We start from the raw sequence: 17,496 nt of genomic DNA, 5'->3' as shown, positions 1-17,496 counted from the left end.
ATACAATGTGACTTTATAACTAATAAAATAGCAGGCATATAACATTTTACTCAATTCATATATAGTAATATTTCATTATATACCTCAATACATACACAAATCATACAACATTAAAATACAACAATTCAAACATCAAGTAACATATAATTTAAACATATCATTCATAATATTGATTCAAAGTATGTTTTATCCCGTCCTCCCAAGGTCTGCCCGGTTGACTCATTATGTGGAAAAAATCTTATTCTGCGATTTTGACAACGCCAAAGTCCATTTGAGGATGAAAGGTATTTTTCACCTTTGTATATGCTGCTTTCCTGTGAATATTGCGATAAATTTTGTATAAAAATTGATATTGTTAATTTTAAAATAAAATAATATGATTTATACATATATCTGTACCTGTCACGCCTATTTGAAACATCTTTCATAACCCATTGGTTGAACTGGTCAATCATATCAGCTGGAACATCAAAATCATTGTGACTTGCGAATGGATGTTTGATTGGGAAGAAAACTGGAACTCTCTTTGAACTTCTTTCGGATTCCGACAGTCGAATATAAGAAGAAGATTCATATTTGACGGGATTATTGTGTCTTGATTGCACATCTGGTGTTGTGGTAGCATTTAGAATCGGATCAAGTGCAATGATTTCTGTCATAGTAAAATCAGGGTAATCATCCAAAGTTGGTGGTTTTGAAGTTGATGATCCAGGTAAGTCGGCGTTGAAAAAATCACCAATTGACTTTTGAGCTTCATCTTGGTAAGAAAAAAATCGTTAGCTCAAAACAAATTTGTAAAAGAACATACATGTCATAATATTGTATATAACATACCATCTGTGTTTTAAATGTGAACATATTCACCCATTGAAATCGAAGGTTGGTCTGTTGGAGGTTTATCGGATTGTGCAACATTTGAAGTGGCATCGTCCTAATATTAGATTTCAAACAATGTCAATATATTCTAATTTTTCAAAATAAATTAAATCAAACATTAGTATAATAGTTTTATTAGTATATAGTTTCACAAATATGAATACAGTAATTAAACTAAATTTAAAATAACCTAAAACTGTAAAAGCAGTTTCATTATTATATAGTTTCACATTACTTAATACAATTTTTATACAGTTTTCATACATATGTTAAAAAAAATTCATATATTTTTAACATAACATTTTTACAGTGCTCATACATATATGAAAAACAAAGTGCCACGCATTTCTACACAAAAGTTATACATAATTAATATATGTATGAAAACACATTAACATACATAATTAAAACAACATTTATATAATATTCATACAGATATAAAAATTTTTCTATTATTCATTACAAATTTATATAATGATCATAAACATATCACAAATAACACAAAATACTAATACATACTATGATCACGCAACATTGATACACAATACACACATTGATTTATACCTGTTGTTGCGCATTCGGTGTTGGTTGACCTCTTGACAATCTAATCTCTTCAATTATCAGCTTAGTCGAGTTGACGTAATTCTTGATTTCAACCATGTGCTTGTCAACCTTATGAATGTATGAAAAAAATATATTAAAATAATAAAATAAAACATATAATAATTATATTATTAAATTTAAATGTGATTGGAACTAACATTAGATTTGAGCTCTTTCAATTCCGCATAACATGTTCATTACAAAGTAATAAATTTGACATGTACAATGTAAAATCTTAAAATATTACAATCGTAAATTTTCATTTATACCTCTGCAATTTCTGCTTTTAAATCTACGTATTTTTGTTCAACATCAATGCCCTACTTTTCCGAGGTTCCTGGCTCTTCAGAATCATGGTGACTGGGAGATTGATTTAAGGTGATCTCATCCATGACATTTAACTCTTCTTCAGTAAAAATCATATTTCTGAAATTATGTTGCAGAAAAAAAAATATGAGAATGTGTAATTTATAATTACTTTAATAACATTAAATAAAAAATTACCTGATTGCCATGTGTTCTAAATATCGTTTTGTTCAAATCATCAAAATAAATAACGTCATTTGTTGTCTTCCAGTTCAGGATACACGGTGTGCGATTTGAAGCATGGATAGCAATTGCGTTGTCAAATGGAAGACAACACTCATAAAATCATACCTGCAAGGCTATATGGAACTGGCTGAACTTGAATGACGAAGGATTTTTTTATAACGTATGACTGCACGCTTTAAGTGTTAATTTGAAATACTCATTCCCCCATGGAAATGTGGCATACTGGTGGCCAGAATCAACTAAATCAAAATATAATTTGGAAATTATTGCTTTTGAAGGATCTGAAGCAGTCAGAAATGACGAAATGAAGTACAAAATTTCAATTTTTAAACGGTCGTCCTCTTCCCAAAAGTTTTTCAATCTAAACTTCTAGTAAAAATTTGACTTGGGGACTTTGTCCATATTCCCAAAAATTTTTGCGATAAGTCTATTTAGAATAGACGGATCAGAAACAAAATCAGAAATTGATCCAGATTTTAGACCAGGTTACAACAACAAAAATTCTTTTAATCAAAGTTTAACTCTGTACCATTTACGTTGTCATCTCTGTCATTTTCAGTTTCAAGAAGAAAAATATGGCGCAACAATTAACATTCATGGAAAATTTCATTAAGAGGAATCAGCAAAGAAAAGAAATTATGTTATATAAATCATAAAAAAATTCAAATGGTGTTTCTTGTAAAAATTGTTGGAACTTATCTTGACCGAGGAAGATCAACAGATCAACGAACATATTCATGTTGATATATGAAGATAAATTTGTTTGTACCTTCTTCTCCTATAAAATTGGTAAAACTAAATTAATACTTTTAACATACTATATAATTTCATAGAAATATCATTGATACACTGCCTTATTAATGGACAGTCAATTCAATTCATACACAAATCATACAAACTAATACATCAGTTCATACATAATTCATACAAATATTAATGCATATTAGTTTTTTGTTAAAAACTAATCTATGACTTTTAAACTACAAAATGAAACTCATACAGTACCAATATATCAATTCATACATCAAAATCAAAACATAAAATATACACTGCTATATTAAATGGATAGTCAATTCAATTCATACACAAATCATACAAACTAATACATCAGTTCATACATAATTCATACAATATTAATGCATAATGGATTTTAAAAAAGAAACTAATCTGTGACTTTTAAACTACAAACTAAAACTCATACAGTACCAATACATCAATTCATACATCAAAATCAAAACATAAAATATACAGTGATAATACGTATTATAATATTCAAAAATACACGATATACAACATTAATACAACATTCATACACTGATATTCTAATGGACAATAAAATCATTTCATACACATATCATACAAAGTTAATACATCATTTTATACATTAATGCATATTCATGTATTGATAGAGAATCAATTAATTCATACACAAATCATACAATATTAATACATCATTTTATATATCAAATTATACACTGCTGTATTCCGATAATATCATATACAAATCATACAACATTAAATCATACCATATATAATTATAATATACAATACTAAAAACTTAACTCATACATAAAATATACAAATTTCATATAGTATACTATTGACAAATAAAATTAAAAATTAAACACATTTACACAACACATTTTAATCGAAATTTGAAATAATCTTTTTACTAACCTTAACAACTTTTTTGGGTTTATTTGTTGCTTGTATCTCTGACGCCTTTTTTGAAGACGTTCTTGTTGATCAATCAATTTCAATGCCTTTTGCTTTTTTTGATCTTGTATTTTTTAATTCGTCAAGTAAGTCAGACTCGAATTCTGACGATGTTTGAATTTCTTTTCCTTTCCTCTTCTTCCCTCTTTTCTTTGCCTCTTTGTTTTTGTTTTTTTCATCTTCGATTTAACGGAACTAGCCGTCTCTTTTCCAATTGATTTTTGCGATTGAGTTTGTGTCAAAATATTAAATTAAGGAACATGAAAGTCATTAGATAGTGATTCATCGACCAATCTTCTACTTTTACGGGGTGTTTCACTACCTTTCCTCGACATTCTATACGAACTTAATGTGGATGTTTGGGTTTGGGGATGAACTGATCTGTGAGGGATGATGGGGATGGGGATGAATCAGGCGTGATGGAAGAGATGATGAGTGAGGTATGTTTGAGAATTGATGTATGAAGGGTAATAGCAATGGTGATCAGTCAGGGGATTTGGGGGAGATGAAGATTTAGACGTGTTGGGGAAGATGGCGTGTAATGGGTGAGATGGGGGTCGGTAGTTATTGGGCAACGGTAAAGTAGGGATTTAATCAAAATCAAATCCCTATTATTTAATTTTTGTTTTAAAAAGGCGAAATGGTCTGGTGGACCCTTATACTTGTATCAGTTTGTATTCTGAACCCTTTTACTTATCTATTTGTCATTTGGACCCTTAAACTCAATAAAACACAATATATCGGACTCTTTTGACCATTGACCACGCTTATGTGGCTTTAAGATGGTTGAGTTGGCAAAAGTGTGTGATTTCACACTCCTTAAGGCGAGTGAATGACATTTTTGGGTTAAAAAAAACTAAAATTATATAATAAATAAATTTAAAAAAAAACAATTAATTAAAAATTCTTCTTCTTCACCAAATATCCCATCCTTTTCACCATTTTCATCCAAAATCAATAGAAAATCCATCACCACCATCGTCGCCATTTTTGCCTGCGAAATCGATAAACTCTCTCCCTCACCTGTCTACATCTCCACCGCACACCATCACCATTTTCCTTTCCTCCTCTAACCTCCACAAAATCAACAACCTAAGTCATCCCACCACTAGATCTGACCGAAAACCTCTTTATCGCCATCACTTCGCACCCTCACCACATCGTTCTTCTCTACATTGACCGGTGCCGCCTCTCTCTCCCTTATTCCACTGTGAAATAGTGGTCTCCGGTGATTGCGATTTAGTGCTCCGATTTGGTAAGTTGATGTTAATAGATTCTGAAGAAGAAAAGAAAAAGGTTTTGTTTGGGATGAAAATGGCTGAAAATGATTATGAAGAAAGGAAAAAAGAATTGGTTTGGCATGAAATTTCTCCATGGATTTTAGCAGTGAATTGAGAAATTGGATGTATGGAGGTTTCATCTTTTTCCATTATAGCTCACCAAGATCTTCACCACTTTTTCTATCATTAAACAAACATATCAATAGATCAAACAAAACACAAAAAAACATATGAAAATGCAAAACATGAAAGTGGAGTAATGAAGTCGAAGAAAAAGTTGAATAGAAAATGGTGAAATAATACTCTAAAAAATAAATTAAGATTTTATTTTTTTATTTTTTATTAAATAATTTTGATTAATATTTTTTAAAAATAGTTATGAAATAATTATGACATGCATTAATATATCTGACGTGGATATGGCATGTCATTTATGTGAAGGAGAGTGAGGTACACACATGGTCAGAGGGGTTTAAAAATCTCATTTTGGTTAGGTTCAGGGGTCCAGATGACAAAAGGCTAACTAGAAGTATCCAGAATACAAACTGATACAAGTATAAGGGTCCACCAGACAATTCTGCCTTTAAAAAAGGTAATTATATAATGTGAAGTTTAACTAATAATAATTTATTATTTATTTTAAAAACTGTAAAAGATAACTGTATAATTAATCAGTACAAATTTAAAGAGTTTGGTTTAAAAAAGATAATTGAAAAAATAAAAGTAAATATTTAAACATATTAATTATTATTATTTAAATAATTACTTATAATTTATTTTTAATTAATATATTTTTAATTGATATGATATAAGTCAATAATAATCTGCTATAAGTAGTTTAATTTTAAAGAGTATGTGCATAACTTGATATATATCATCTTAAATGTGTATGAGTGTTATTTTTATTTCTTAAACCTGACTCTCTCTCTCTCTCTTTCACCCAGTAATGCACAAAAAAGAAAAAGTCAGCGACCACAATTTCCAATTAACCTTCATGGTAAAAAAATCAACTATCGACCACACCAGCAAAAGTCAAGGGGAAATTAAATCCACTTTTCCTCCTCTGCCCGTAAACTCTACTCTAACTCTTCTTTTATTCTAAAGAACATACATTGATGCAAATTTTCAGTGACTTTTCAAAAAAAAAAAACTATCATACTTTTCTATGTGATGATAAGGTAGCATAATACAAGGATCAACTGCTATCCCACCGCGAACACCCAAAAAAGAAGGCAGGGGGCCATATCATCAGCTACTATTCATACAATGACTTATATTTGTCCTTTGGATTGTTTTGTGCTTCTATCTTCAACTTCATCCCTCAAGCAAGACCTGCACCAAAATGAACAATTAATTGTAACAAAACCAACAATGGTGAACAAGCAAATATGTAATCAACAGAAAGAAATTGCATACCCATTGTCAACGCCTAGTTCTAGGCTTGCACCGAAACCCAGCTAAGAGTGCTATATGATCAGAGGACCACTGTGGAGAAGGAAGTGCTGTGTCTTTTCTCAAGCTTTCCTCATCCAAGAGCTCTAACAACGATTCAACTGTTACAGAGTCGGCTGGAAGCACATATTAAAACCATCAAACATATTAGTCTAAACACAATTCTATAGATAGGTACAAAAAGTTGTGTTATAGTTATCACCACATGCAGAAACATAAAAATGGAATACAAGTCATTAATGTAAAATATCTTAAAGACAGAACCATGCAACCATACCAGAATAGAATATATAATCAAGAGTCCCAAAATGATCTTTGGTGCAGCTTGTAAACAAAGGTTCGTTCGTACTGGGATCAAGCTTCCTCCGTTTCTGAGCTAGTCCAGGAACCACAGGTATTTGGGCAAAGGATGTGTAAGCACTTACCTGTACAGATATATACCAATATAACCAATATAGTCACAGAGCTTATTTAGTCTTCTCAATTATGGAGTCTAATACAAAAATATATATGTGCTCATGAAGGGTAGGGACATGGCGAAGCAAACATATCTACTATGAAAGACAATGGAAAACAGGAGCTTTCTAAAGTCACTGAAGTGGATACCAATGGCAGATGATGTGTTAACTTTGTGGCTGGACGCAAAATACCAAAAGGGTCCACTGCTAACTCTGGATGCATTGGATCAACTTTCCCCATTGAAACAAGTGCATGAGGAGCACTGCATTTCCAAGAGCTTTTATTAGTAATGTTACTGTTCCAGCCTGATTTTTGCATAAAATGAGGAAGTAATAGAGGTAAAACTCTTAACACTGCCAATGAGAGAACATGCAATTATAAATCAAGAAAAACATGAACCTTCCAGGCGCTGAATTAAAATCGCCACAGAGCAGCATTGGAATGTCAGCAGTAGCAGCAATTTTCTCTAGTCCTTTTAAAAGTGTGTGAACCTAAATGCAAACAAATTGCCAATCAAGTTTCAAGACTGAGATAAAATGAACAATTTAATTTGTTATCCAATAGTAACCTGCCAAAGTCTGACATCCTTCAACTCTTGATGAACATTTACATGTGTGTTAGCCTGCATTCAGAAATGAAAGAATGTTAGCAGAAGATTTTCACCAATTTAAGTGCGGTCCATAAGAGATTCATAAGTAAACTTATGGTTGCTCCAACTTTCACAATAGCATACTGGAGACTGCTGCCTAGGCACAATACAAGAATCTTGTAATGAAGAAAAGTTTTCGCCAGATCAATTGAGTTCACGTTAACCACAGCATGGTAAAACTCTTACTAAAAGGAACTAGTTCTAAAATTGACCTCCTTAGAAGAACAAAGATTCAAGGCCTTGTTATTTTCTCCAGGCATCTAAGTTAAGTAACCAATATAGCAGCTGAATACCAGTCATTTCCATGGTACTTTATCAATTATACCACAATCAGAGTTAACAATACGTCATGGATAGGGAAAAATAAGAACACAAGTAAAAAAGGCATGTGGTACAACATAAAGCATTTTAAGGTAGAGTAGAGGAACCAGAGTCTGATTAGGCTTTGGTTTGTGTCAGCTTATCGCAACATGTGGTCCGCGTAAACTAGGACTGTTTCATGAAATAAGCTCAAAATTGCCTATTGGCAGGGAAGAAATTTGACATTTTAAAGCATCTTGTTGTCAGTTACTATATTCAGATCTGATATCACTCTCACCAATCACCAATGCCCCAGATGCACAAAGAAAATGAAAAAGGAAAGAACAAATGTGTGTGAGAGAGAGCATAATTTCATTTCCACCATGTGATCTGAAACAAAAGGGAGGAGTAACTTATGAAGCAAGCTATGCAGAAGGTGGCACTCTTTCAGGGGTTGCTCCAAAATTAGCAGTTTATGTTAAAGATCGTTCTTGTTTTTCCCAATAGAATTAAAAAATTGAAGAACATTCTTTCGTAATTTGCATATTCCCAAAACTGTTGTACTTCACTCCTAGAGGCTATAGAGAAAAGAAAATTAAGAATAAACTAACAGTCCTTCTAAATAGTCCTATTTACTAGCTAGAGTTGTCTTACTACCCCCTCAACTATTAGTCGAGATATTTTGCACGTTTACTTACTATCCTTTATTTCAAGAAGATGGAGATTCTTCTTTATTTTATAGAGAACAGGATATTTTCAAATATGTCAAACTGATATCACTTTAGAAACCTAAGAGTATGATGGACACGTCTCCAAAGGACACAAATCTACAATAGTTCAAGGGCCTTCAACTACCCCCTCAACTATTAGTCGAGATATTTTGCAAGTCTAACAATCCTTTATTTTAAAAAGATGGAGATTCTTCTTAAATTCTAGAGATCAGGATACTTTCAAATATATCAAACTGATATCACTTTAGAAATCTAAGAGCATGATGAACACGCCTCCAAAGGACACAAATCTACAATAGTTCAAGGGCCTTCAACTCTGTCAACCAGAACCTATGAGGAAGATGCCTATCGGTCAAAACATAAAATAAAGATACAGGCAGCAAAAGGACATGCCATATTGCCAAATAGTGCTTCACTCGAAAGGAAAACATGAGACCTACAGCTAATCATAAACATAAAAACGTGAAATCTTCTGCAGATCATAAAAACTAAACCGTGAAATCTTCTGCAGATCATAAACATTAAAACATGAAACCTTCTACAAATCATAAACATTCAACATGAAACCTCCTGCAGATTATAAACATTCTTAACCTAAAGAACCTACACTGAAGCAAATATAAGCACTAGGCAAACTACCTTCATTTAAATGACTTGTACTCGTTTATAGACCCTGGGATAATATTTCCAGGTCAGATGCAAAAGTTTCCACTGTTAAGATCTATTTTGACAATTTCATTCGTCGTTTCTAGAAATTTCAAGTCTTGGGACTATCTGGATTCATCAATACAGTTTCTTTAATCTTAATATAGATGACACGGAAAGGTGCTCCTGACAGTAAGAAAATTAAAACAATACAATGAAAATCATAGAGAAAACGGCATTGTCAAAAGCACAGGCAACTTGAAATAATAGTAAAATGGTTGCTGCACGACAATGAAAGTGGCTGAGTTTATTCCATAGATGTACAGAACAGAACACAGAAGTTAACTCTAAACAGAAAAGTGAAAGGAGCACCAGGTTCCTTACCACACAAACAAGTTGACGCTTCCCAGTGTTGTCAACCCCCTGGCTATTGAACTTTGCTTCCAGAACCACAATAAGTGCAATATTATCCTGTCAAGCACACATTAGTGAGATATAAGCCCCCAGTCCTGAATGAAAATCGTCATAAGCCCACAAGGAATGTGACAAATTCAACAAGATACCTTCAGCAAACGATTTAATGCGGTCTTCTTTTGGGCGCTGGGAACTAAGGCTTCAGTCAAAGATTGAGCAGCTTTGTTGAACTCAACCTGCAACAAGCGCATACAAAGATTCTTGTCACAATATCAATGCACAAATTGTGTTATGAGTAAAGCCCTTTTCAGGAACATACTGTGCTTCCATACCTCATATTTTTTAACATGTGCGAATCTATCTCGGCGGAAAAATGTGGCACAACCATCAACGGTATTGATATTCCCACTGATCACCTGCATAAAGAAAAAGTGTCATTAGAAATCAAAAACTTTCAGATGAAAACACACTATGCACCACAAACCTCAGTTGTTTTTCTTTTGAACAAAGCTTGATAACCATGTTTGTCCAGCTCAGGAGCAAAGAATTCTTCAAAGTGATCACTCTGAACCTGATAATAGAAGCATACAAGCACTAAGATACGGGTATTTATAATTCCATAGGCAATTCACAAGATCAGTTAACATGACAATATACTGGTAAGTATACACATCTACACTTGAAGAAAGAGAAATTCTTTAAGCTAAAGTAGCTGATTATGCAGGCATCAAATTCACAAATTCAATCCTCTAGATTGCAATGTAGAAGCAAGAAGCGACCCTCCTAAACAATTACATAATAAAATTTTAGCTGATGTGATAGGAGGTACCTCTTGGAGGCAAACAATGTCTGCACGGTAGCCAGCTATTTCACGCAATAGATTTTGTCTCCGGTAAGTCCAAGCAAGAGCCCAAGAGGGGCAATAACTGTACAATTCATTTGTTGCATATGCATCAGACAGAATGTTGTATGAGAGCACAGTAAAAGTTCCTGAAGATGATAAACGACTATCTAAGTCCAGATGCAGTGGTATATCAACTCCACTAACTGAAATCAAGCGACGTGGAGTAGGAGATGGAGCAGGAATCACTCGAGACATCATGGTACTAGCATTTCCAACAGTTAATTTTGTTACTGCATTGATGATAGCACATTCAAATTTAAGGGTGTGACCAATATCATCTGCAGATGGGGTGTAAGTTTTAGAGCGTCCAACTTCAAACCAAGTTTCACCACCACTTCTTTGAGTTACTACTACAGGAAAAGGTGTTGTTCCATTTGTCAAGCTACCGCTTGATTGCAAAGAAGTCAAGCTTGTATTAACACCAGATCCTGTATTTTCCTCATTTCCATTTGCATTCACAGCACTAGCAGCACGTTCATGCAGAAGACGATGATGCTGCCATGCATCTGAGAAACATTTTGGGGAGCAATGGTAACTCTTGGCAACAGGGATTTTGGCCTTCACACATGCAAGGCACTGCAGCGTAGCTTGCTCAGATGGATGGATGCTGCACATGGCAACATGTTTATCACTTTGTATTCGGTACCTGCAAAAAATAAAGAATATATCAAACAAGTAATGAAAAAGGAATTCAATAGATATTGCTTCTCTTGGCAGCAAGGAGAAATAACAGCTCAAATCACATTTTTTTAGTGGAGAAAAGTATCAACTCAGTTAAAGAGCCAAATAGCCAGTGTCAACTGACACTATTAGTCAAGCAATAATTTCCATGATATCAACTATAAAATATGGCAACCCCAGGAAGCAATCCAGTACCCACATGTGGTTGATTTCTGAGCAGTTTTCTTGGCGCCCAAATGTGGTTGACTGTTTCAGGGATTTTCCGAATTTGTTTATATGACCGAAAAAATTGTTCTGGAGCCAACCAATCATAGCCTTTGAAGCTCAAGGATGAGTCCACCCTCTACCCTTGTACACCCAAATACTGGACTAACTTCGGTTAGTTCAGGGCTTGGACTTGTGACTAGATACAAGCACCTCAACAATTGCAAAATGAACTAACCCCTGGGGGGCAAAAAGAAATTCATACTTTAAAAAACAAGGACTTTGGAAGCATACATATTTCCATATTAATATGCACTACGTGATAAAATCTTGAGGAATAAACCATCTTAACATCGACATACAAGCCTGATAGCAATTAGAAACGCACTTAAATATATACATGTGTGTGTGTGTGTACACACACACACACATACTATTTCAACGTTTTAATTCAAATTTAACAACTTTTCTTATACACTGCTTCAAATGGGAACTGTGTCATCCATCTGAACAGGAAAACTGAATGAATGCCACAGACCAGTGTGACCGGTCGATTACTGGCCATTAATATCCTAAACATTAAACATATTTTTTGATAGATTCATAATCATTAACATATTCATCCACAACATCTACATAATTCTCTGACTGCAGTTTTTGTTTAGTGTCTCTTTCTGCAAGACAAAATTCATGGCCGGCATTGCATACATCTTAGAGCCCTGTTTGGATTGGACTATTTAGGTGTTTTTAAGTTAAAATAGCTTTTAAGCACTTTTGGAGTGTTCGGATATCAAAAGCAGTGCTTATGAGCACTTTTTTGAAATGAAAAGGCAAAAATAAGCCAAAAGTCACAAGTTCGAAATTCTGACTTGAGTCTTTTGGCTTATAAGTCAAAAGCATTAAGCACATCCAAACAGACTCATAGTGTCTCATAAGCAAACTGTTTTCTGTTTATTGACTTCATACTTGTAACATAAATAATGATTCCACACGTCAACAAAAAGATGGAAAACAACAAGCTGCAACACACTAAGCGCACATAGGGACTTTCCTTAATAGTGCACCTATGGCAATTGCACAAAAATAGAGATGCACATTTATTTTAGGTCAACTCAAGGAAATATAAAAATTAATTCTCCAACGTTTAAATGAAGAAACAAGAATGAGCAATATTTTAAACATTCTACAGATACGAAATTCCAAGGGCTAAAAACTTTTTAAAATGATGCACAGTACCGTGTTCTATCACTAATATATGATGTAACTTTTATTGATCTTTTTCTTCCACCACCAAAATTCAATTACTTATTTGCAGTTCTTCGATAAAGAAAAATAAAATCTGCAGTTATCCAAGTCTTCCTTCACAATCTACCGTGTCATTTGTGTCATATACCTGCACCTAATGCTTACACCAACAATGCAAGAACATATTCAGACGGTAACTTTCTACTAACTATTATAAACATAAACAACCTGATCTTATGATAAGTATCTCTTAATGCAAAAGATAAACTTAAAAGGAAGTTATTGAGATACAGGATACAAATATTATCAAGAGAAGATCATAAAAATGTTACTTTTTCTTTAGCTTATTTTTAACTAAGTTGCTCGGACTTGAGTGTGGGTATCCGATACGGGTGATCTAGAGGTCGGATCCTCTATGATCTAAATTATAAGATTCGGGGATATGGATCCATGTATGGATACAAGTGCTGGGATTCAGCTAAAACTAATTCAAATATCTAAAAATAGAGTTATAAAACCTAAATTATGAGATATTATGTGAAAAAGTTGAGGAGACAATAAGAGGGGTCATAAAAAAAATATTGATCAAGAGGATTTTATGAAAGGAGATAAAAGGAAAAAGTTAAATATACAAGGCATTTCATTTTCTTCAATTTCACCTTACTTTTTATTTCGATTACAGAAATCATTGAATCTGTCCAAAATTACTTAGTCAAATTTGGTCAAAGTACCAAAACCCATTCACCAGATCAGATATGGTCCCACGCCCACATCGTATCGACATGGGTGTGGCACCAAGTGAAGAGTCTGAGCAACTTACATTTTTATAACCAAGAAATCCCTGAGTAGCTGGAACAAGGTTCCTTTTCTTTTTGTTTGTGACAACGAAAATGTTTCATTAAGTATTGCTTGTTTAGCTATTTAGATAATAAGAACCTATCTGGGAACTTGACACTGGGATAGGATCTAAACAATCGTACTTCTCTATGTTATATTTCAGATCTAGTTCAATTCAATTTTGTATTTAACCTTTGTTGTGCAAAAAGAGGATGTAATAAGGATTTCATCTTGTCTGTGGCAGATCTACTCATCTAGCTAGATTATTGTAATAAATAATAAAAAATGATATTTAAGTATACAACCTAATATGTATGGAAGTACATATAAAAATAGACCCTATCGCTGATTAAATTGCGAAATTATATCAATAGTTCAGTCGTTGAATTTTAAATTTAGGAATTATGCAGGCATATACTACAACATATAGAAAAGTTCCACAAGTCAAAGTCATTAGAGAAGAATAAAAATGCATAGTTCCTCTAAAGGTTATTATGTTATGTCGTCCAGACCATCCACCAATGCATGGAAGCTTTTGATAAGTGGAATACGTGGAATTTTTCAATCCAATTTAGTACATACACAATACCAAAAAAGGGGAAATTCCAGTTACATCAACTATCATATTTCATCAACAAAAAGGATCATGTTGTACAAATGAAGTCGTGATTCCTTCAGAAAAGGATTATGCACTTGAACTATGGAAATCAGTTTTTGGATTATGTTAGCTCCTCAAGTCCTGTCTTGGGAGGTAGACTTGATAAACTCAGTTCTAGATGCTCTTCCTACATATATGTTATCTATCGTCCATGTAACTCAGTCAGTAGTCCAAAGGTTGGACAAAATCAAAAGAAACTTCACTTGACAAGTCAATAAGGAAAAAAAAGAATTTCACTTGGTCCAATAGAACATCATCAGAAGTAAGAAACGTGGTGGATTAGGGTATCAAGAACCTCCAAAACCAACGCAAAGCCCTTAGAGTGAAGTGGCTATGGTCTATGGAGTTACCATCAGGAGGACCAAGCCTTCGGGTACAGGGTGATTAAGAGAAAGTATGAGGAATTGAACAAATGGGTAACTAAAGTGTATAATACTCCCTATTGTGTTGGCCTCTGAAATCTATTAGAGTAGTCTGGCCTTTCCCCAGTAATCAGTCAAATGACAAGGTTTAATTTGGCAGAAAAACAGTTTTTGGGATGATAAATGGATGGGTGTTGAGAGCCTAAAAGATCTTTTTCCAGATATCATTGCTTTGGGCCTTTGGCTCAACATCAAGATGAGATTGTTGCTGGAATGTGGTCACAACAAGGATGGGATTTGGTCCTTAAAAGAAATTTGAATGACTTGGAAATTCCCAGAATGATTGAACTTTATAAGTTACAGGAGAGTCTTCAAAGAAAGAGATCTTAACTAGTGTTATAAGAGAGCTAGATACTTCCCTAAAATACGCATGATGTGGTATGTCGCACCATATATTTACCTCTATATTTTACATAACTATTAGTCATAAACCAAAATTACTTCCTAAAGCTAAGAAAAGAATGACTCTGCCCTGTTTTTCTTATTAATTGATATGGTTTATTCATTAATTTCTTCTTCATTTACTTGAGCCGAGTATCTTTCAGGAACAGTTTTTCTACATCCACGAGGTAGTAGTAAGGTCTATGTACACTCTAAGCTCCCCAGACCCACTTAGTTGTTGTTGTTGTTGTAAGCTAAGACAAAAATGAAGTTAAGCTTTGCCACAAATGTCTAGATGTCTTTCTGCCAAGGGGGACTCTGGGCTATAGCAAATCAAACAACTTGAAGTAGGATTTCCTTCATTAGATCAAATACACATCAAATGCTCCTATGGCTAAATACAACAACTTAATTTTACCTCCTGACGTAATCAGGCCCATCAGAGCTCTATTTTCTTTTTTTAAAAAAAGGAAATGGTCCTAACACTTTGGGACAATTTCCCAGACTCTACCATAACACCATTATGGTATTTTTCACAGTTTACGAGCAAAATCAAGCCTCAACACATTTCCAATTATACCCTGGTCAAACTTTTCAAATGATTATTCGCAGGATTGGGTTGGGGGTTTGGAGGAAGGGAGGGCAGATTCAACAATACATTTTTATAATGGTGGTGTTTGGACCAACTTGCATGCACCACAAGTATTTTGCAGGTACTTGCTATCTCCCACTAGCACAAATATTGCGTAGCTTTGCCCGCAGAAAATTAGTCAAATGGGAAGAAATCACCTAGTGTATTTTTTGTCTTTATTGAGATCTAATGGAGTTTCCAATACATATCTGGTTGTAATCATGTTTCTTGAATGAAAGATAAGGAGCAATTTAAGAATATCTACAGAGATGTTGCTCTCTTCCAGAGCATATAACATTCATTCTACTACTCACAGTCACAACCGTAAACCCATGTTAAATCTAATTTCCTTCTCAAAAAACATATCCTAATCTGACGATCAAAAAATATGCTTGAAAACAGCCTATTTGAGAGGAATTAAATGGAAACCAATAATTATCATCTCCTTGGAACAACTAAATATAATGCCATTCATGAGCCGCAACAAAATTTCAGTTCAATCCATAGAATGAAAAACAATCAAATATAAACCAAAAACAGAACGTTTGGCATAAGAAAATGAGGAAGTCACCAAACAATCTACAAGAAAATCAGTTCAATCCATAGAATGAAAAACAATCAAATAAATATAAAGAAGTAGTAGAAGAAGAAGAAAAAGAAGAAGAAGAAGAAGAAGAAGAAGAAGAAACTGACCACTTATATCTCAAGAAACAGCCGTAAACAGGGGCGGATTCAGGGATATCATCAGAAATGAGTAATGAATCAGGACGACGCAACAAAATATAGGGGGTAAGTTCACAGCCTACAATGGGAATGTCAGACGGGAGATGAACCCGCACCACAGTCAGCATTATTCTCCTTCTTGAAAAATATTGAAGTTAACGCACTCTTTTCTTTTTCTCAACACAACTGCAACTTCTCCTAGTGCTAAGTTTAAGTGAGAACAATCCAAGATATAATGGAGATGCGGCGTATCTGCCATTCAACAGACTTCTGCGCCAATCGCCAGTCTTCTTTGCCCTCAATATCACCAACAGCAAAATAGTATATAATATCACCAACAGCAAAATTTGGATTAAAATCGAATAGATCTTCAATGAAAATTGACAAAACTACAGAGAAATCAATGAAGATTCAATTTGTTATTAAGATCGAATAGAAAACTTCAGAGAGAGGAGGGGAGAATCGATTGATTAGATGTGATTTTAGGGTTTTACAAACGGAGAGAGAGGAGGGAAGACACTAGTCTAAACTTTTCTAATTTTCTCTCTATATATATAAGCCCTTAAATTTGGTATAATTTGTTTTGGAAACATTCGTAAATAGTCACCATAATAAATTTAAGAGAAAAAGGATAAATATATGTCAAATTATTGTATATGGTATATAAATACTCTCCGTCATACTTTTGGGATATTTGTGCCCTTGTCGTCCAAAAACTAAAGCATTATATGCTCTTCACTCTAACGGAAGACTAAATAGAAACACGTGGTGTAATCTTATCCGTTGATGAATGTCGGATTGGTGGATAAGATTATTACACGTGTATGTCCGTTAGTATAAAGAGTATATATGCTCTAGTTTTTTAACGGCAGGGCACCAATGTCCCAAAAATATGATGGAGAGTATTTGCATACCATATACGATAATTTGGGGGTATATTATCCTTTTCCCCTAAATTCAATTATATTTTATAGCTACAGTTTGTATATTTATGAGTTGTAGCTACAGTTTAAATTGTCTCGTTTGTATAATTTGCGAATTTATATAATATGACAGGTTTGTATAATTTGTTGGTACATTTGTATGATTCAATTCTTTTTGTATAAACTCGAATAAAGGCATGACTAACATAA

At 33.7% G+C, this 17,496-nt stretch overlaps 2 protein-coding genes across 2 annotated transcripts; both read right to left on the bottom strand.

The window, feature by feature from the left end:
• Nucleotides 1-196: 196 nt before the first annotated feature.
• Nucleotides 197-679, bottom strand: LOC114076460. The gene is made up of 2 exons (XM_027915504.1): nt 400-679; nt 197-314 (listed from the first exon to the last, which is right to left on the bottom strand). Exons 1-2 carry the CDS (start codon nt 657-659, stop codon nt 239-241), a joined length of 336 nt encoding a protein of 111 aa, XP_027771305.1. The 5' UTR covers nt 660-679; the 3' UTR covers nt 197-238.
• A 5,297-nt stretch (nt 680-5,976) lies between these two features.
• On the bottom strand, nt 5,977-16,896 carry LOC107014381 (carbon catabolite repressor protein 4 homolog 1-like). Its single transcript, XM_015214265.2, has 12 exons — nt 16,334-16,896; nt 10,507-11,227; nt 10,162-10,248; nt 10,010-10,093; nt 9,827-9,913; nt 9,648-9,734; nt 7,507-7,560; nt 7,338-7,429; nt 7,086-7,200; nt 6,757-6,904; nt 6,444-6,595; nt 5,977-6,359 (listed from the first exon to the last, which is right to left on the bottom strand). Exons 1-11 carry the CDS (start codon nt 16,489-16,491, stop codon nt 6,450-6,452), a joined length of 1,779 nt encoding a protein of 592 aa, XP_015069751.1. The 5' UTR covers nt 16,492-16,896; the 3' UTR covers nt 5,977-6,359; nt 6,444-6,449.
• Between the last annotated feature and the right edge of the window lie 600 nt (nt 16,897-17,496).

This window comes from Solanum pennellii, chromosome 3 (assembly GCF_001406875.1).
Source record: "Solanum pennellii chromosome 3, SPENNV200".
NCBI lineage: Eukaryota > Viridiplantae > Streptophyta > Magnoliopsida > Solanales > Solanaceae > Solanum > Solanum pennellii.
Note: the sequence above shows the minus strand (reverse complement) of the source record. Positions and strands in the feature narration are given on the sequence as shown.